Source organism: Falco cherrug, chromosome 9 (genome assembly GCF_023634085.1).
Source record: "Falco cherrug isolate bFalChe1 chromosome 9, bFalChe1.pri, whole genome shotgun sequence".
Classification (NCBI taxonomy): domain Eukaryota; kingdom Metazoa; phylum Chordata; class Aves; order Falconiformes; family Falconidae; genus Falco; species Falco cherrug.
In genome coordinates, this window is record NC_073705.1 from 25387867 (window position 1) to 25410001 (window position 22135).

Here is a 22135-nt window from a genome sequence, read left to right on the forward strand (position 1 = left end):
GCTCTATTTACAATTGAAATGTATCTCAAGTCCTTACATAAAACCAGCAATGTGTTCTTTCATATTTATTCTCAGACATGGTTATGAACACAAAGGGTCAACCTGTTACTGAAATTTTGTAACATACCAAATGGATTTTGTGTGGAGCCATCATTTTCTTTATACAGTGGGGTGGTTTTTTTGTGGCTTATTTGTGTTTTCAGCTGTGTGCCTCTGTGCCAGATTTACTGTAAAAAACCAGGAAATTCCAAAACTTAAAGTTATGCTTACAGAAATACCACATACCCTGTACCAAATTAACTCCATATACTTTCTGGATAATTCAGCACATTCCATACACTTTAACTCTAGTTTTGTAGTTCATACAGCATGAAAGCAGCTGCCTCTTCAGGGGAAGAGGGCAGCTCTTTAATGGTGCACCATCATATCAACAGATGGGAGCAGTGGGAGGTGTAGCTGTGGAACACTGGGGGTTTATGAGGGAGCACTAGAGAAGCAGGAGCTGTTTTAATCCATTTTCTTGAGACATTAAAAGCTTAAGAATTATTTTGATTGTTTAAGCAGTATGAGAAATAAGCAATATTCAGATAAATTCATGTGACTTAGCAGCTGATAGTGTACGTTTCTGTGTTTTGTGTAAGTAATGCCAGCACAGGACTTAAATACTGCATGATTATTGCAGCCAGTCCCAGATTATACGTGTCTGACCCCCTGGAGAAGTGACACTCTAAGGGATATGTCTCATTTTTCTCTACATGATAAGAATTAGGGACTTCAAAACAGGTTGCAGACTGAGCGTGGTGCTACTCAGAGTAGCATTAGATTTGCTGAGTACAGAGTTGCACAGTAAATCCAGTCCCCTCCAGAGCCTAACATACAGATTTACAAAAGCTTCTAAATCCTATTTAAATGCTTGCATTGCTACTCAGCTCTCTGCTGAGTATTCTGCTTGTGGAGTATAAGCTTGGCCTTTGGGAAGTTTTGTAAAAATATCTGTCCTTACAATAGACGCACACCTTACGCTGCTAAGACCCACAGAAAAGCAGTGTGCAGCCTGAACATCCAGAGAGTTTCAGGAAGGGCTATGAACTGTGTGACCCCTTGCTACGGAGTTAATATATGAGCACATATAGCCTGTCTGGGCATTCCAGCACCCTTCCCTACCTGTGGCCAGCAGATGTGCTGAGGGGAAAACTGCAGGCACTGAATCACAGTGCTTGTGATCTCTAAGATGAGCGTAAAGCCTCTGTGTTGTGCTCTCATCCTTCTGCAGCCACGGGGCCAGTGCATAGTAGTTGGTCCAGGCATTCAAAACCACAGACTATTGTGAGGTAGAAGTATTTTGGGGTGGATGTACAGTAAATTGTATATAAACTGTTTCTCTAGCCAACAGGCTGTCTCTGAACTGTCCTGACAGGTCAGAATTTTCCCCTGGATAGTTATGCATTTTCCTGAACGCTTCAGAATAACTCCCCTACCCAAGGGAACCTTTTGGGAAGCTTCTCCCTTCCTATTGTCTTGGTCTTGTACACAGTTTTTCCTAGGGCAAGTGAAGGTCTGTAGTCTCCACGGTCCTGCACGAAGCTCAGAAATTAATTCTCTTGAACGCTTTTCAAACTTCCCTGGCAGAAAGCGGTACCAAGCCGAGGGCCTATCGAGAGTGAGCTATCGCCATCTGCTGGCCAGACAGTAGTTCGGCACTTCAGCCGCTGACCCAGCTACACGCACAGCACTCAAGCAGAATTGGCTTCCTGGAGCCATTCTGTCATGTTCTTTCCTAGCAGGCATATGGTGGAGGTCCAAGGAGGTACTGGGGCACTCTCTGCAGTGCAGGGTCATTTGAGATGTGCTCAGAGTAGCTATGCAGTTATGTTGGAGTATATTAGACTTTACATGGGCTCCATTGTCGCTGCTGTCACCAAATCTGGTGTTAGGACATTTGTTCATTTAAAGGGCTGTGCTGACACTGGGCATTTGGCAAACATCCCAAAGAACACCAGAGTTGCAAAATATTTAACCTGAGAAGCTGCTGTTTTTCAGGTCTCTGCGTCGTGCTGAAAGCAGGTGCAGCCCAGTCACAGAAATATATCTGAGCAGGGGAATGCTGTTAAGATTATAAGGGTGAAATTCTGGCTTCTCTTGAATTTTCAAGAAGATTGTTGACTGCTGATTCTAAAAGGAAAAATGCACTGTGGTCTGGTCTATAGCAGGCTTTGATTAGTCTTAACTGGGCTGCTTCAGGTTAAGCAACGGCTGTGTCTACAGCCCAGAGAAAGATACATTTTGCTAATAAGTCAGGAACACTGGCCCTTGTTTATTCTGATGTTATTTATACAGTTTGATTTGGGATATTTTTTTCATATTTCTCTCTCTGCCTGTGTGAGATGTGTAGGGTACAAGGTGCTTGCTCCAAAATGTGTGGTGTTCCTTTAGCTTGAAAAGTAAGGTGTAAATGGTGATATCTGCATGGGTTATGTCCTGGAAATTCCTCTCCTGAAATACATAAAACCCTCTCGTATCTGAGCTCCATAAGGACAATCAATCCTCCCAGGCTGTGGTCTCTGCTTCTGATGAGTAGGGAGCTTGCAGATGTAGTACATGTAGATGTGGTCTTCATTTATTTAAGAAATCCATGTCCCCATGTCACCTGGCGTTTCTTTCTCTTTCTTTCTCTGTCACTCTCAGGACAGATGCTTTGTTCTCTAAGTGAACAGTCAGAACACATTTTAAAAAAATAATCTCTAGGACAAGATGTAACAACAAAGGCCCATCTGTCTCCAGAAGATGGGAAATGTGTAACCCTGGGCATAATGTCACTTGTTGAATGAATTATATTCTGTTTATACTAAAGAAATAAAAGAAGTTATTGAGGAAAAGGAGGTATTATAAGGTAACATTTAAATGAAGACGCTTGGTGAATAGCTTGCCTTCAGATAGAGTTTCAGCTGACATAAATGGATACACCACTGCTGAAGTTCACCATATCATAGCAGTTTGCAGCAGCAGAGATGCCTCATATCCACTGAAGCCACTTGCCCTGCACATTCTTATGTCTTCCCAGTGAAGGCCATATTCATGTAACAAAGCTCTGCCTCTTTTGGTGAAGTTGCATATAAAGTCCCTGAGTTTATGCCATTTGTGCAGTAGAGAGTCCAGCTTTTTCAGCCTCAGGTACATGGGTAACTCCTGCTCTCTGAGGAACAGATTTAAGCCAGCCTTTAGAAATGGCACCAAGCAGAAATATTAACTGGCATGCCTGACAGTGATTTGGAGGACTTCTCCCCCCTAAACCAATGGATATCCCCTCAGGCTGACATTTCTGACGGAAGGGGGACTCACTTCTTGCTTCTGTCTCTGCAGGCCCCTTGGAACATGTTCACTTAGCCCTACCATTTGTCACCACAAAGAACAAGGAGGTCAATGCCACGGCGGTACTGTGGCCAAGCCAAGTGGGAACACTTACTTATGTCTGGTGGTTTGGGAACAACACAGAGGTTTGTATTCCTTATGGACTGAAATCAATATAATCCTGGAGAAGCCCTCTGAGGACGGAGGGAGGGATCTGGGAATGCTTCTGAATAGTCACACAAGCAAGAAAATTATAAACCAGAAACCGGGAGACTGGTGGTTCTGTGACATACCGTCAGTGAAATGTAAAACTGCTTTGTGGTTGTTGCTGAGACTTAGCTGTAGGGTTTCTTGCCATTTCATGCAAATTGCCAATAGCTTTGTCCCTGTATTTACATCCAAAATGGATGTAGTGAACAAAAATCCAGAATTACTGTGTTTTCCCCTACTCTCCATTGTTCAATAACAACAACAAAAAAACACCTTATGGGTTTGGATTCTTTTTAGGATAATAACCTTTCAAACTGAAGTTGTTCTTGTATCTGGAACTGACTTAACATAGCCCGAGAGTTTAAACCTCCTTTCTCTGGTGACTAACAAGGGAAGAGACTGCCATCAGTTCTATGCCTCCCTTTAAATGTGCTGAGCCCAATACTGAGCCATCACAGTCTATGCTAAACCACGTGTGCATGAAGACCTTATTATCATGTGCTACTAGTGGATAAATGGTTCCCAACACACCTCCCTGCCTCTGGGCTCGGCTCAGATACAAAACCAGCATGCACTGCATTCTGCTGCCTCTGTGCTTGCAGTGTTGGTAAATCTGCATGGGCATTACAACTGTTATTTTATGTATCTTTGTGGCTGAAGTACCCAGAGACCCTAATTAGTTTCTAAGGGGAGAGATTTTCACAAATTTTTTAGAACCAAGGGTGACCTTCAACCACAAGTGGTGATCTTCTCTATAATGCAGGTCAAAAGGTTTCATCAGTACCTTCTGCTTTATTTAACTCTTTGTGATTAAGGCAGAACATGACTTTTTGTTGTTGTTTTGCATTAATAATTTCCCTCAGATGATGGAGAATACACTGCTCGGGTTTTTTTACCCTCTCCCCCAACTATTTCCCTACAGTTAATTATGCCGAGCGTTGAACACATAGGCTGTGTTTGTAGTCTGAATTTATCTAGCTTCGGTTTCAAGCTACCTTTGTGTGTAGATTAAAGAATTGTCTGTACTATCAGAAATCATCTCCCTCTAGAGGTACTTACAGGTTGTAATTGTCACTTTTTAACCTTCTTTCTGATCTGCTAAGCTCTTAAGTGATCAGGGTCCGTCTAGCGCTGTTCTCATTGAAGTGAGAGTTTTACTACAGACTACAATGGCAACAGAGTTTGACTTAATACTGGGTGCTTTGAAGATCTCAGCCAGAGTTCATTAATAAGTGAAAAGAGAAGGTAGGGAAGAGACTGCTGAAAGGGGACACAACTTGTTGATAAACTGGTTGCAGAGTGAAGCAAGCTGAGGGGGTTTGTGTCCTCTCTGAACACCATCACTTTCCAAAAATAACATCTCCATGTCTAAGGGTAACATGGGAGAAAAACTGGGCCATCTTAATTTGCCTCCTGGTTCTCTCAAAACCTCCTTGAGTCACCTGAAACAAATCACAGCTAGATCTCTAAGGAGTGTGATACCTGAGCAGTGAGTCTTGTAGGCCCTTGTATTAGGATCTGGACCTCTCTGGGGAGTGCAGCAAAGATGGACGCTTGAACATGGGATCCAGATCAGCCAGCATGCTAGGTGGGAGAGAAATACAGGGATATCTTAAAACTTAGTTCCTTTGGAAATTATAGGTACTTTACTCTGAGCTTCAGGAGGACATCCCCATCTGGATTGCTGGGTCTTCTCTGGAAAATTGGCTTCCGTGTCATGGCAGCCTTTCTAGGTCTTAAGTTTCCAAGTTGAAACTAACTCCACAAACCATCCCGACAGGCCAGAGCGCCAAATTCATTTTTGCTTTTCCTTTCTAGCCAAATTGCTTTAATTTCTCCTTTTCTGATATACTTGCAGCCGCTGATCACATTGGAAGGGAGCATCACATTCACATTCTCTGTGGAAGGGATGAACACCATTACCGTTCAGGTTTCAGCGGGAAACACAATTCTTCAGGACACAAAGACTATTGCTGTGTATGGTGAGTTCTTCTGCCTTCATTTCACATAGGAGTCTCCATATTCAAGACCTAGAGAGCCAGGTTAGCTGGCAGCAACGTGTGGTCTTTATTCCAGGATGCTTTGAGTGAGATTATAAACTCAGTTCCAGTGTTATCCATTCAGCATAACATCTCTGAAGGCCACTGACTGACATTAGTCCAAACTGTGATGACTGCAGAACATTGATCTCCTTCCCAGAGCCCCCTGCACCTGCTTTATCACTATTTGGTCACCCTACATGATTGTCAAAATGTTAGGTCATTTTGGGAGCTGGTTTTCCCCCTTCTTGGCTGGTAGAGGCCTCTTAACTCATGCAAAAGCTGCTTAATATGAAAGATAAGTCAATGCTGTGCTGCAGTTCTGTACAGAAATCTGTACTGGCTTGATATTGTACTCAGGCCTCAGAAGAAGTTAGGGCACACAAATATACAGTGTAAATGGAGCCTGAGAACCACTGAGAATCCCAGTTTTAGCTGTTTGTGCTAAACACGTGGTCGTAGTGATCAGTGTGGGCATCTCTGTTAACAGCAACAGGGATTAAGAAGTACATTTTCCAAGGCTAGTTCTCTCCCCAGCTTTATCCCTGTCCCCTTCCAATTAACTTTCAAGTGTTTGGGGCATGTCTATGAGAGTACAATCACAACTTCTTTCACAGGGCATGCCTGCTTCAGAAGTCAAGATTAAGGTAGCATTTCGTTTACATTCCCCACACAGCTCCTTTTCCAGTGGTAGTCACCCACTAAAATAAAGGCTGATCACCTTTTCCAGTTCTGTGACACTGGAGCAGTGAATCTCTCAGATTCTCCAGACCTCTCAGACACACTGCTGGATTCTCTGACAGTCTGTGCCTCACCTGCAGACTGATTAAGCAAAATGTGAGCTGCAGCAGGTTTCACTAGGTTCTGCCCGCTCGTTTGGCACTGAGGCATTTCATTCTTTACTCACCACCATGTCATTGTATCTACAGAGCAATTTCAGTCCCTGCGGTTATCATTCTCTCCAGACCTGGATGACTACAACCCAGATATCCCAGAGTGGAGGAGGGACATTGGCAGAGTAGTCAAGAGAGCTGTGGTGGAGGTAAGCAATGTGCACAACCTGCATTGCAGTGGTCCTGCTTTATGTTCCAACTGGATCAGCTGTTCTCTCAAGGTGTCTCTCTGTTTCTACTAGCTATAAAAGGAGACTAGACTGGTGTTTGAGGCCAGAATCCTAAATTTTAGACAGCTGAAACTGTCCCATGCTATGACAATCTGGTGCTCAGAGTCAGCCTTCAGTTTATTCTTTTTAATGACAGTGGATTATGTGGAATATTTCTGAGAAAAGGCCATATAGAAAACTAATTACTTATACCTGCCTATAGCTGTACAAATGCCTTTACAGCTGCAAAGAATTCTTACTTCTTTTACTGCTATTCTTATACAGCAGTGTAAAGTAGTGCTGTTCTAATGGAATTACAAATACACTGCAGGAAACTTAGGAGACTAAAAAGAAAACAATTTTTACTACAGAGAAGAAGACCACAGTAAGTGCTTTATGTCTTTCACATAGCATGAGGTTCACGGGTCAGGATTGGATGCTGGTTCTCCCGTCAACGCTGTGGAGAAGCTCTGAAGTGCCGCCTTTAACGGAGGAACAGGATGTCATAAAAATATACTTGTGTGGCTGAAGATTTGGATTTCAAACTGAGAGGCTAAGAAAAGTTAGAGACAACAGTTGAGGTTTCTCAGCTCAGCAGAAAAACAGTGAAAGGAACCATTTGAAACAGGGTTTCTACTTTTTTAAAAAAATAAAGATACTCAGATTTTGAAAGGTTACAAGGCTTGTAGATGATATTAGCAAGCTTATATGTTCATTCATAGCATCCTCTGTGTTTAAAATGACTGGAAAAACACTGTGCACTAATCACACAAACTTGTCTGGATTGTTTCTGAGATTTTTTTCTTCAATTTCCTCAAAAGACAGGAGGAGAGGAGGAAAGGAAAAAAAAGAACATGTTTTCTGGACGTGGTTTTTCTGACTTATGTATGTCTGTAACAAGTGTTCAAGGATCCATTTATCTTCAGGATGAATTTTCAGAATATAAACAAGTCAATAAAACAAAATCAAGCCATTAAAAAAAAAGGATTGTAAAACTACAGTACCAAGGCTACATTCCAAAAGCAGAGCAGTGAAAACACAAAATCTTTTTGTTGTTTGAATTAAAAAAGCATAAAAAATTGATAGCTAATTATCCCTCTTTACATAGCTAAATGATTCACCTTAAACAAGCCTTTGTGAGAGGTTTCTGTAAAAAATAAAGAAAAAACAGATAGATTTATACAGAAATTAAGTAAACTGTATTAAAATTATTTGAATAACTGAATAATTCAATAGGAAATTATAGCTGTGCTATAGAATATTTATGAACTTTTATTAAAGTATTACACTCTTACTACAGAGTACCATAGTCTTGGATAAAAATTCTGCATAAGAATTTATAATTCTGTAGTAAAATCTCAGCTTCTTTCTAGAGTAAGGATATTTTCATATTATCACAGAATATCTTATTTTGTATATATGATCATAATTATTTGCTCACGTCATTGATTTTCTGAGTCCTGTCTCCCACTTTTGATGAAGTCAAGAATGAATTGAGTAGATCAGCCAAAAGCTTCTGGGGGGGGAAGGAGGGGAAGAAAGAAAAAAAAAATCATTGCCAGACTCTAAAAACGAACACTTTTCATTAACCAGTAATCCTGTGTCTTTTTCTTGACATCGTAGAACAAATTGTTAGGCCAGCACAAATAATGCAGTCCCTGGCTTCACAGAATACTTGTCAAGAATGTGAGATCTTTACATTGCTACAGTTGTTTTTTTTCTAAATCCATATTAAAAAAAAAAAAAAAAAGACAACAGCAACAAACCCACGTTTTTCCTTGGTGAGCAGTGGAGGGGTTTTTCCTTGCTGTGCAGTGGAGGGGAAGCATTCAGTTTTTATAGCTCCACAGGGTATTCCCTGGACTGTCAGCAGTCATGCGTGGGATAGCCACAGAATTAGCTCAAGTACTAGTGATTTCTAATCAGTTTTTGCTGACTCCTTATCCTCCATCCATAATTTCCTTCAATGAGCAGCTGCTCCACGTCTTTCCTCCTGAACTACCAGGGAGAATTCCTGTGGTTTAGGTCCAGTTACTGTGTGAGAGGGCTGCAGGTCCTGGCTGCAGGGGAGTCTCTGTGCTGCGTCAGGCTGCTGTGGACTGTCCCTCATACCTGAGGGCACTTTTTTTACTCCTTTAAAAGTGACCTGCTAAATTCAGCACCTCAAAACTTAAGGTTTAAATTAAAATACCCTTGAGATTTAAATACATTTGCTGGATAATCCAGAACACAAAAAGGCAATGGAGGAAGATTCAGCAAACTATGTTTCGCCTTCTTTTGGCTCACGAAACCTTCTGAAGGACACACTAGCTTCTTTTCTGGAGAATAACGCTGCAGTCTGACTGGGTAATGTCATGGTAACAGCAGCTGAAACCCATGACCAGAGATGACCCTAATAACGATGCCTGCGGGGTACTTTGAATTTTGGCTAACTTATGCCAAAGGGAGATTTGAGTTTTAACTGGTTGCTTAAGATTTTCAGGCAACAGGACAAAAAAAAAATACAAATCTGCACATTAATACAATCTGTAACACCTAACAAAACAAAACACATGCACAAACAAAACAACAACAAAAAAAGTCTTTTGGAGTTGACTCAGGATGTGAGCTATAAGAATTTGTTTGGCTTTTGGGTTTCAAATTTGGTTCATCATCTTCTCCCTCCCTGAGTCTCCACATGGCTTTTAAAATGTTTTGGCTAATCACACCTCCAGAGTGCAGTTCTGCCCATATACTGGGCCCTTAACTTGCAGCTTCTTACCACTGACTAAATGAAGAACCTCAGGGACTAACTTGGGATAGTCATAACTTTAAGGCAGCTAAATTTAGACAAAGCAAATTGTGCCATATGCAACTGTTATATAGGAGCTCCTTTTAGCACATGTTTGATTATCGCTATTGCCTTAGGACCCTGCCTATTATACTGGAGAACATTCGTAAAATAGCTTAGATCAGGAAATTATCAATCCCTGACTTTTTACCTGCAGTGGATTGTAACAAGTTTCTCCCTGTTGTACCAGATATACCCTACATAATTTGTATATGTACTGTGATGCCTGAGCAAAGAAGCTCTCAGTGTTCAGTGCCATCCCCACTCTTTATCTGTTCATTATTTGTCTGTGTATCAGGCAACAGGTATTTCAAGCAAGCATATTCTGGTCGCAGTGCTCCCTGGTCTGCCCACCTCTGCTGAACTCTTCATTTTACCATATCAAGATGCCACAGGAGAAAGTAAAAGAACGGCAGCAGACCTAGAGCAGGTATTGTGTCCATTACTTGGATAAGTGTATATTTATCTATTTGTGTCCAACTGTGTATATATACTTTTTTATATATATATATATATATATATGGGATTTCCAAGGCAGGTTAGAACAAGTACTTGTGGTATAAATGCATCTGATTCATCGGCATCTATGTAATGACTGTGGTATCTGCTACAGCCTCTTTTTGGTTTTTTTTGTTGTTTTTTTGTTGTTGGATTTGTTTGTTTGTTTTTTTTTTACTCTGCCCAAACACTTTGGAGCTGTATTTAGAAGCTGAGACTCCATTTGGATTCCTCAATAATGTTAAATTGACATAAATTTGCATGATACCATGTCTCTCCTCTTAGAAGTTCTGTTCTACTTCATGGAAGTAGAAAAAAAGCAGGAAGGATTCAGGGGATGATTCCTGCCCACAGGAACCGGAGTAGCCTCATAAGCCAAACTTTATGAGGCTGTCAAGAGTTTAGAAAGCACTGGAGGACAGAGCTGGGTGGTAGACCTGTGCAGGTCAGAACTTCGCTACTTTAAGGCACAGGGATGGGGTTGGATTATCTGCCTGTCCTCTTCATGATGCTGGCAGTGGGGTTCAGCCACTATAAATTGTTTTCTCTGTGCAAGGCTGAAGCAGGCTATGACAACTGGAGGACTGTATCTCCCTGCAGGCCTCAAAGGTCCTGCCCACCAGGTGACCCTAGCATGATTGTGACTAAAAGATGAAACGCTATGCTGGCCAAAAATCCTGAAATATCTCTCAGCTTATTACTTCAGATTCCAGGGGCAAAGATAACTAACTGTGGGTGAAGCACCACCCTACCTCTTCCTCTCCATACAGTATGTCTGTGGCTCAAGCAGACATGCCCCATGTCGGTACGAGCTATATGAACATTGGTGTAGAGGGTGTTGTCAGCTCACAAATACCAGCATCAGTGCTATGGTGAAATCCTCAGCATTCCTGGATGCCTGCTGCTCCACTGTATGGCACAAGGGGTTTAGCACTTCTGTTTGGGTTTGTCCCTCGATTTGTGAATAAGTGAAGTCTTCCCATCAGTGCATCTATCAACAATATCTTCCACTCCTTGTATTCTTGTTTTCTAGCAGCCTTTTCAACTGCCTGACCTGTTACTGGCAGTTGCAACTGCCTCTTGCAGCAGTCTAAGGCCTTGTTAACTTAGCTGTGGGCCTGAAACCACTAGGTCACCCAGATTGTTAAACTTTCCCTTGCTCAGCATCCTTAGCAATCATCTTTTCTTTTTTTGACAAATTAGTTTCCTCTGCAATTTTCACCACCCATGTAATAAACAAAAAAGATGGAGATTTACTGCTCCACAAAACCTTTCCTCCCTTTTCTCCTTCATCCCCCTTCTTTTTTCATTCATCACAAATTGGCAAGGAAGCCAGTCCATAAACTTTCAAATTTATATCTGACCCAGCTCCCCTCTGGCACTCAGCAGCTTATTGTGTTTTGCCAATTACTCCCTCTCTTTGTCCTTTTCTTTTATCCCCCTGTAAAAATGGGGTCTCTGTGGCTGTGGGAAAGGAAGCCCTGACAGTGCACTCCTGACCCTTTTTATGGACAAGAAGAAATGTCATTTTCAGTGGGACTCCAGCAGCTTCTCTGGCATCCTGCAGGGTCCAAATGGTAACCTTTGAAGAGCCAGAAACTATTTGCCATTTTCAGCCAGCTGTTTCTTGTGGAGAAGTATCTCCCTGGCTCCCATCAGGATGATCAGAATGTTTTTCTTACTAGTCTGTGGGTACTGCTTTCCCCTTCCTAATTACTCTACTAGAAAATGGCATTGTTTTCAGTGGGAACTGCCTAAGGAGGGCCCAAACATCTGTTTCTGCCTTCAGGTCTGAAGTGTATTCTGATACTGTTCCTGTTTTGTCATCCATTTGGCCTGTGATCCTTCACTATCCCTTTCCCAAAGTGTTTCAGAGTCCATTCAACACCTTCTCTCTGTGCTTGGAAGTCACTGGGATGAATACTGGGAGCAGATGTTTCTGCTGATGACAGCTTAAGTTGCTTCTTAGGTACTTTATAATGTATAGTGTTCTTTTCTGATAGGAACAAAAATCTGTCTTGTGTTCGTGAGCAAGCAACAAGCTATTCAAAGGCGTTTGTGTGTTTGCAGGTGCGCGCCCAAAGGATTTATAGTTCTGTGTGACTTTTTCTAATTTGGAAGAGAATCTTTAACGTGTACAGGAACAAAGTGGAAATAGTTTGTACAAACTGCGATGGAATAAGGTTCCTTAAGGAAGCAATTATGTAGATTGCTTTTTTCGTGGTGTCATATCACACATGGAAGCTACTCTCCAACATGAGACTCATGGTGAGTCTGTCCAGAGACAGTGACAAATAGTTTCTGTTCCTGGAACACTTGCAGTTAGAATAGATCAGGTGGGACAGAGTTACAGAAATTAATGTTTCTATTATGCAAAAGCTCTTGTTTCAGTACCCAAGGGAGGGAAAACCTAACTCATTCTCAAAATCAGAAGTTGGTGAAACTGAGTGAAATACCGTAGAAGGGCGTGAAACCCACCATGAACACTGTAGGCACAGGAGAATGAAGTGTGCTACAGCCCCCTCCTCTTCTTCCCCTCCTGTTAGAGCCTCCTAAAGTTGCAATCATATGACATGGATGTGGTGGTACAACCCTGAATCCATCATATTCACATGCCAGGTACCAGAAGAGAGGCAAGGGACACTTGGCAGTCCTGATGTTCTGCTCATCCAGCCTGGGTTTGAAAGGCAGAAGCCATGTAAATCGTGTAGGTGGTGCATGCTAACCTTCATTAGCTAGAGCAAGCAAAGCTAAGGACAGCTGATTGGAGTGGGAAGAAGGGGAAAGTGATAGAAACAGTAGCGGAAGAGGGAATTCAGACTACATCTCCCCACATTAAACTCACAAAATTGCTGCAAGCCATGTCTTTTACAGAGCATCTGTGAGGTTTTGGGCAGCTTGCTTAACCAAGCTGTATTTCATCACCTGAGCCAGACCGTTGTGCTGCCATGGGTAAAACAATGAGGGGTACATGTGGTTTCATGGACTTTCACATTTGCCAGTAAATGTGATACATACCTAGCAACCATGGCGGTTTACTTTCTCACTGTTTTCTCTTGAGGCAGATTAAGCTGGTTTTATCTGGTACATACTCATTTGGCTTCTTTAGCACACCTTTGGGTCTCTCTGTCCAGCTGTGCTGTGGTCTCTAGGTATGTAGTTTCCATTGACTTCAGAGGCAACTAGATGTCCAGTGTCCCTTGAAAATCTAGGTCTTAGTTTCCCATTTGTCAAAGTCTATTAAACTACTCTGTGCCACTCATATTTTATGAATCTAATCAGAGTAAGCCATGAATTGTTGGGTACAGTAATAGTGGCACTGGAAGCTGTCCTAGGCTCTACATCACGCTTGACAAATATACATTTCCATGCAGTTTTCCGTTAGGGTGGTGCATGTCTTCAGCATGCATTTAGCATACTGAATTTTTATTTATCTAAATTAAATGCTAATTTATCATCATTCATGGTGCAAATCTCATGCTCTTGTTGGGACTGCCGTTAGACGTTAGATGTCATGTTCTCCTTGAGCTGATGTACCACTCTCATTCAAGTGCCCCAGGTTTATTATTTTGTTCTGTGTACACACAGTACCAATTATTGTCATATCTGTTTGCAGATTTCATTTAGAAATGTGAACTCTGTATTCCTGATGCAGTCTCCCCATGGGAGACAAAAGTACCTTTTAAAAAGTTTAACTGCTATTTACAGCTGAAAAAACCCCAATACATACGAGCCTGGGAAATTTTTCTTAATGTGCAGCATGGGACAATTTCACCTAATACAAAATTACAGAATTTCTGAGGACTTCAGGTTGCTCGATCCACTCCACTTTCTGTAGTCAGTGTAAACTTACAGCTTACTCTTCACAGCTTTATAAGAATCAAAAGGCCTTTCATCCTGCAGAATCCCAAAGCATTTTGCATATTTAAAGTCTTGTATCTATGACCAAAATGTTGTGACTTTACTTTTTTTTTCCCCCCAGTTGGAGCACTTGGTTTCCCATTTTATAGTAACTGAGGACAGACAACCAACCTGCTTAAAAATGTAGAAATAATTGGCAGCTGTAAAACGCTGCTGTTTGATTTGCATGTTCTCACTGCCACATAACTAAAATATCCCAAGTCTTGCAAAAACAGCCACCCACAACCACCATTGGCCGCTTGGGCCAGTATGCAGTTGTTACACAATCTTTATGGATGGGCTTGGTGAATGTGACGATTACAGAATTCAGATCTGCTGCTTCAAAAGCACTGAATTCTTTCTCTTCAGTGAAGGACAAACCTCTAATTAGTAGCATTTCAAGTAATTTTTGAGTAATTTTTAGCACTAATCCTATTCAATATAAATGCATGGTAGGAAGATATTCTACTCTTAACTCAGTAGAGGGCAGTGATACAAATACACAGATATGCTTACTCAATTTATTTCAGTGTACGGTTTTACTCAATAGGAAGATTCTAACAGGTTATCTTTTTTATTTATGCATTTCACAAATTATCTTCCATCCACATTTTTTGCTAGTGGAGGCTTTTTGTCAAACACAGCAAATGTATCTCCTATTAGTCAAATGAGATGTAAGCAGAACATGAGAATTCTAAAGTGATGTTTTCATATCATGTAAAGGTTTCAGTGTTTTGGTGTGTTTCCCTTCAGTTCTCCATTTGCGTGCTTTTACCTGGCCCACTCAAAATAACTGTAAAAGCAGAATGCAAAGTAGTTGTAGGAGCAACTAGCTAATGCCATTTGAGGCCATTACTCTTTTCCTCTGAAAAGAGGTATCAGCGATGTAGCAAGCATGATGGAGTCTTTGGCAAATGGCAACATCAGCTGGTTGGTAGCCAACTGTGCTCAACATGTCGCAGCTGTGGCCAGTATCTGTATCCAGCCGAAGAGATGGGAAATTACATGGGTGACTGAATATCAAATGGGCAGTAATGAACTGAGGAGATGAAATACCTCTGGCGAATTTAACACTATAGAGAGTAGGAAGCCTGTATGTGTATATGTCTTAGGATTCTTTCTTTAAAGCAGGTTTAGTTTTACTTCTGCTTCATTGTAGCTGATGGAGCTTCTATCTATTTTTATACATTTTTTCCCACCCACCCTCCTAAGCCTTAGGGTTTTAGCATATTTACTTTCACTACTTTTCTTTCCTTTGATGTATTTCATCTGTACCTGTCACCAAAATATTTTAGCAACAAGATCATGACAGTGACCACCTTCAAATCTTACCAAAAATGGTGACAATCAGTCCTGGAAAATAAATCCCAGGAAGAAGGGTAAATCATCTAGTGTTTACTAGGAGAGATTTTTTTAACATCTATACCTTTGTATGCAGCCCAAGTCTTCCAGTGGGTGCTTAGGGAAGGTTGGGCCCATATTTAAGTAGTAAAGGCAGGTAGGGAGAGAATGGAATAACATGAACCAGAAGACCTTGTACCAAGGGCTTTTTTCCTTAGCCAGCTTTTCTTGATCAGCTGCTTGTGTGCCGTAGAAGAGGCTGTCTAAATATCTTGTCTTAGTGTCTTTGAGTTAACTCCTGCCATGTGTGGCCATCATCCTTCCCGCCTTTTCATCCTTTGCTCAGTGTACAGAGCAGCCCTCGATTCTCAAGACTCCTTCTGGTGACCTTTGTTCATCTAAAGCTTTTATGTCCAGGGTCTCTCTGTGTTCATATCTTGTCCCAGAGTAACCATAGCAATGTCCTCTGCCTTGTGCTCTCACAGTACCTCTGGATACTCACAGCAGCTTGAATTTAGCATCATTCATTAAAAGATCTCAAGAAATCCCTGCTGGACCCTGTAAGTCAGTGATTGTGCTCTTTTCAATGCTAAGGCAAGGAAGCTTTAGAGGCCTGATGTGAAGTAACCAAGGTTATGCAGGGCCAGTGGCATAGTTTAAAGTAATGCACATTTGCCCTGACTCTTGATTCACTTCTGTAATGATGGTTCAAGTCACTTTCTACCAATCGATGTGCATAGTTCTTTCCCTAGTTGTTTATCGATTTGCTCTATGAATTGAAGTGTAGCACTCTTTAGTTGATATCCTTACACAGTATCTATAAAATTATCTAGATTCTTAGCTGGTACATACGGGCATAGTTGAATCACATTCAATTAGTCTAAACCAATTTACACCAGAGGTTTCAAAATTCAATAAAAGTATGGGGAAATGCCCTTCTGAGTGATAATTCTGTTTCTTGGTGCACATGGTTCTTTCACAGTCCTAGTTCTGACAAAATGCTAAGAGAAGCCAAATTAATTTTTGTTTTGTTCCATTTTTAAATTGGAATCTCTTTTTTTCCTTCACAAATTGACTGTTATTATTATTCATTATGTGTCCTTTGATGAAAAATGATACATGAAGAATGGTTTCTATTACTGAATTATTTTTGCACATCATGCTTAATTCTGCAAATGAAGCAGATAAAGTCAATGAGGCTCAGTTAAGGACCAAAACTAATTCTGAAAGCTAATTATTTTCACAAGGGAGACACGTGAAGACTATAAATTAGAAGGTTGCTATTCTAAGTTTTGTCTTCAGCTGAGTTAGTTGCATCTCCAGCAGTGAGAGGGGAACAAGGGCAGGTCTGAAGGCAACCTGTCCCCAAGCTGAAGGTCTACCTGTTCAACGGGAGTTGCACAGCTATTTGTGAAACAGGCCAAAGCACTTCTATGTTTCTTTATCTGCTTTTTAAACAAAAATGCATCTACAGTACCCCTTTGAATGCAGAAATAAAGGGAAGCATAAGACCAATTGAAAACTTTTCATTATCTCAATGACTGAGATCAGTTTTTGTGTGATTTATTTCAAAGACACTTTATTAATGTTGTAAACAGATTATGTGAGTCAGAACTAGATTAACGTCTGATAACTGAGCTACAAATAGACTTAATAGAATAAGAAAGGCAGAAGATCTAATTCTCCAACCTCAAAGTGAGTGGCCTGAGTGATCTGTGGTTTACAGATCCCCTTGGGACCGCATGAGGACCAGAAACATTGTCAGGTCCAACTCTGGAGACCAGCGTTCAATCCCAATTTGGCCCTCTAGCTGTGTGTAACCCACTTGTTGACCTCAAATACTGACTTCTGTAAAGCATCGTGTATGATTTCTATTTCAGATATTTTTGAGAACAGAAATGCACTTTTCTCCCTCTTTCTATACTGTCTATATGTCTATATCAAAAACCATCCAACTTACCACATAAAGAGAAATGAAAATATTGTAGCAAGCAAGCAGGGATTTTAAAAACATGTCTGTTCTTCCCTCAGAAGTGCATGTCAGGAATCTCCAGAGCTGCCTGAGGAAGGCAGATGCCTTATTCTTATAAAAACTTCTGGTGCTTTTGAAGGTCTCAGGCTGTTACACATTTTTTGACTTGTTCAGATTCTGTAAAGACCCAGGCAAAAAAGCTGCACCCAAAAAGCCACTGGGAGAGCATATAATTAATTGAGCCAAGGAAATATGCTGTATACCCTGAGCAGCCTGAACAGTTGCTGCCTGTTTTGACATTTTGCATATAGTCCTGGAACAGTGATGGCTGTTTCAAGCCTCTGCTGAGGTTACTGATGGTTTCAGGCAGAAATCATTTTATTCCAAGTTGCATTTGTACAGGATGTAGCATAATGAGCTCCTTATTCATGATCAGGTAGCAATACAATACACTAATAATAAACTTCAGTTGTGACTATTTCTCTCTTTCTTTTTCTTACTACTTCACTCTTACTGCCTCTTCCCTCCCTATTACTCCTTTTCATTGGCTCGCCAGACAAGAATATTGGTTGAGTTTTCTCTCACACACTCAACTTTCCTGCTGGGAGGCTGCCACAGCAACTCTCCGCTGCAATGCCCCTGCCAGTGCTGCTGTTTTGCCCTCTTCACTCTGTGCCACAGGAGTCCTTAGGTAGGCTAGGTGAGATGTCAGTGTTCCTGTAAGGCACTAGTGCCCAACAAAGTCTCTGGTCCCTTCTCATGATGACTTTCTTGAGGTTCTCCCATTCTTCCATGTCTTGCCCAAATCCTTGATGAAACCATTCTCCAGTACTAGACAGAAACATTTGCTAGCTGTGTTCTCAGTTATAGATCACATTAAGCCTCTTTATGTATAGAAGGCATCATGTATAGCTTTTACCTTTACTGTTTCTCTGACAATTTTGTGCAGCTATTACAATGTTGAATTTGAAGAGGAATGACACAGTGTGGTTGTTCTTTCCTTCAGTTTACTGTCTTGTGGTTGCTTTTTTTCCGAGGCTCATCTGCCCCAACAACATCAGGATCTCAGAGCACAAAGCAAGGTAATTCCTGCAGGGGTATGGAGGAGACCTGTCAAGTCATGTTTGGGACTAGAAATGTCCAGGATGATATTTCTCCTGTTATTTACATGAGCCATTAATGTACCTGTTTACAGCATATCGATCTGCATCTGTTGCTCCAGTTTTAGAGATGAAGCACTCTTTATAGTCGTCAATCTTGGTTATTAATATGCTCAAATTCTTAAAGAGGGATATAATTTGCTTCCCAGGCTTTCTCTCATGTACTGTACATCTTTGTGTCACCATCCCTGCTGCTCTGAGATCAGCAGATGGCTCTTTGTAAGCAGGTGGTATTTTTTCTTGCTATTGGAAGAAATATATTCACTGCTCATTCTGGCACCCATGAAAAAATTGTAAACTTTAAAGAGATATGTTAAAAAATATAAATAAAATGCCTGTAAGAGTTATTGCCAAATTGATATTGGACCAAAGGCACCTATTCAAGTGATCAGCAGCCAGAAATGAAGTATATAAGCCAAGAGTATTGAAAGAACCATTAAGAATGTTAAAAAAATAAAAGAGGCAGATAAATCTCATACTGTGATGAATGATAGCCAAGGAACATCTAATCATATCTGGATAGCATTTACTGAAATAATTCAACCAGACAAAAATGAAGAACATGAAAAAGATGGTGTAAAAATTATTGGAATGTTCTTTTTTCTGACAATTTTTCATTAATCTTCAAGAAGGAATAAGGATTTATTTAAAACAAATTAAATTAAGTGGTGAGCACCAGAATACAGTTCCTCTTGATCTTGGTATGGCTATAAAAACACAACGTTCTCAGCAACTGCATTTAAACGTTATGCAGTGGGGGTATTTTTTTGCTGTTTTCCAACCACTTCTCCCTAATAAACCAACATGCAGAACATTGGTTGTGTTCAATAGGAAAATTGTTCACTGCTGTAAGAAAATGTAAAATACATGAAATGTCTAGCAAATGAACCAAAGACTCAAAACAACCTATCAGCACCGTGTCTATAGGCTTCCATTCCTTTATTAATCTATCTGGATTTATTGCTTTTAATGGCAACATGCTGCGAACTTCTTCAATATAATTAGGAGCAATATAGAGAAAATGGCTTTTTGCATATTGTGACAAACTGACAAAAGAAGGAATGTTTAGGAACAGATTGGACCAAAGCTTGGCTTCTTCACTGTAAAAATACGGATTTCATGGGGTCTTAGCTGAGCAAATGCTCATCTTTTCTGTTTTGTCCTTTAAGGAGGAACAACCTGCTTCATTTCTGCTACAGCTCTATTGTCATCAGAGTTATGGCCAGATAATCTAGTGATATAAAAGCTCTGTGGAATGTCTCGCCTATGCAAGAGATAATATAAGAGCATGTTCTCTCTGCGTGTAACCCATAAGAATAGATGGAACATGCATTTTGTTTAAGCTACACTCTGTTATCAGTAAAAACTTCCAGATTTGAACAGGTTTTGATACATACTTAAGGTTTAGGGAGCAGTTGGCTTGAAACTCAAAGATGTATGAAATGAAATTTGGTTTTAGGACTTGAAATGTAAGTGCAAGCTTGGCCAAGGACTTTAACTATTCATTGTGATTCAGGTATATGATATTTTGAACATGCTTTAAGGTCATGGAGTGAACCACTCAAGAGGCAAAAAGTTATTTGTTATGAGCAAAGGAGTGTTAACTATTGAAATGTTTCTCTTTGCTTGAATAGTAAATGGAATTCACTGATATGCTGTTGCTGGCTGGTCCTGCAGACACTGCCATGTGTAGGTGCAATGTTTCCTTGGGGCCCAATTCCCTTTTGCTGCTGGGCCACTCCTACATAGGTGTGACAGGGCAGCTTGATGCTATCAGTCGTTGCCAACTGTACACAAACCACTCTGGACATATTACTGGCAAGATGTGTTCAGCTTTCACAAACTACGTCTTTGTAAGGTGACAGGAAATTGTGCTTGGAAAGTCTGGTGTCTCTGCAAAATCTTTGCTTTGCATGCAGCTCCGTTTCCTACCCACCTATTGGCAATCTAAACCAATGACCAAGAAACAAATGCATTTCTTTTTTTCTCCTTTTTTCCAGATTTCAGAAAGACTGATCCAGAAACTGAACCAAAACCTGGTCCATTTTGAGTTGAAGCCAGGAGTTCGAATCCTTGTCCATGCTGCCCATTTAACAGCAGGTCAGTATCCTCTTTCTGTGTACACCCTCTCTGTTGCTCTGTAGCACAGAAAGCAATGTATTCCTGGATGGTAGTAGTATGCTACCAGCTGCATTTTAAACATTTCTTATTTTTATGTCACAGTAACAACTCAGTGTATGGGCAGACATTAAAATGCCTGCTCCACCTCCCCTTTCTTTATCATGCCCAAAAGATATAGTGACTTTTGCATTTATGACTAATCCTTTTGTTTACTTACGTGCAATAATTTGCTGCTGTTGTTGGAAATGCAGATAAGTAGCAGTACAAATGTGTATTTCTTGGCTGTCTCTGAAATATTCAGCAGCTAAGCAGCACCATGGTGTATTCAGCCTGGATCACAGGGTGCAAAGGTTATCAACTAACCTTGGAGATACTCAGATATTCTAGAGTCAACAAACATTCAAAGCAGCTGAGCACAGTTCAGAAGTTGTTCAGCAGTCTGAAAGACTAGAGTCAATTTATACATGCACAAACATAAGATTAGGCAGCTTGGGCTTTAACTAGCCATCTCCAAAGTCCTGATATTTAATTGCATGCATCTCTGTCTATTCTGTATGTTAAATCCTCATTTCACAGCACAGGCCCAATTTAACTATTACAAGAGCTGGGATGAACAAATTCATGCTCAGGACTCTTAGGAATTCCTTTTGTTCAGGAGCTGCTGGTGATTCTGATCAGTTGGTATCAGCTTCTTTTGCTGACTTGCAAAGTTAGCAAAAGCCTCAGTTCAATTATACCAGCAAACTGTTCTCCAAAAAGCTTCTTATGATAAGAACAGGTCTGCCCGAACTGGTGTTAGTCCATGTTCTGCCTTGTCTGTAAAGGGAAAGGGCAAAGTGGCTGCTAGGAAAGGGTATAATGCAACTGCATTTAAACCCCTCCAGAAGTAAGTCCTGGTGTTTGCAATATTTCATTTTTTTCTAAGCAGAACTTGCTAATATCTGCCCTGGGAATATTTCTACATGTTTCTGCTTTCCATTAGCTGTGGAACAGATACTTGCTTTTAGACATGTTAGAACCAAAAGCATGAAACAGCAGAGACCGCACAGCTGAATAACCTCTAAAGAAAAGAAAAAAAAAAAAAACAACCAACAAAAACCCACAACAGCTTGAGAAGTCACTTTGATGTTTTTTTCTCCTGTAGACTGTAAGAGAAAAATGTAATAGACATATGACACAGAAGAATTGCACGATTTTACATTTAAGATTTAAATTCATATCCATTTTACATAGTGATTGTTATCAGAGAAGCCATCCTTGGTCTGAATTTTCAATGATGATTAGTGATACTATATGTACTTTCAGAAAATGCTCAGTGCCTCTTTCTTAAAAGAAACACACCTGAAAGCATCTTAATGTGAGCTTCAAATGTGGAGTTACCTGCAATTGCTCATTCTGGTCATTTGCTCTGCCAATGCACATGGATGTTTTCCATTTTGGTCAGTGTTCATTACAGTCAAGATCGAATCCCAAATGAACATTTAGGCATGACTACTCTGGCTCTGAATATCCCTGAGGCCTTTTCTAAAAAATTATATTTAGAAAGAATCACATCAGATATTCCTGGGAAAGGCTCATCCTTACCCCTTGCTACTGAAAGGACATTCCTGATTT

At 40.6% G+C, this 22135-nt stretch overlaps 1 protein-coding gene across 4 annotated transcripts in view; it reads left to right on the forward strand.

The window, feature by feature from the left end:
• SORCS1 (sortilin related VPS10 domain containing receptor 1) overlaps positions 1 to 22135 on the forward strand; it is a 304532-nt gene that overhangs the window by 273861 nt on the left and 8536 nt on the right. For all 4 annotated transcript variants that reach the window (XM_055721229.1, XM_055721230.1, XM_055721231.1 and 1 more), the window contains exons 20-24: positions 3361 to 3494; positions 5417 to 5540; positions 6527 to 6639; positions 9828 to 9959; positions 20401 to 20500. In XM_055721229.1, coding sequence (XP_055577204.1) covers positions 3361 to 3494; positions 5417 to 5540; positions 6527 to 6639; positions 9828 to 9959; positions 20401 to 20500 — 603 coding nt within the window. The remainder of the gene's footprint in view (positions 1 to 3360; positions 3495 to 5416; positions 5541 to 6526; positions 6640 to 9827; positions 9960 to 20400; positions 20501 to 22135) is intronic.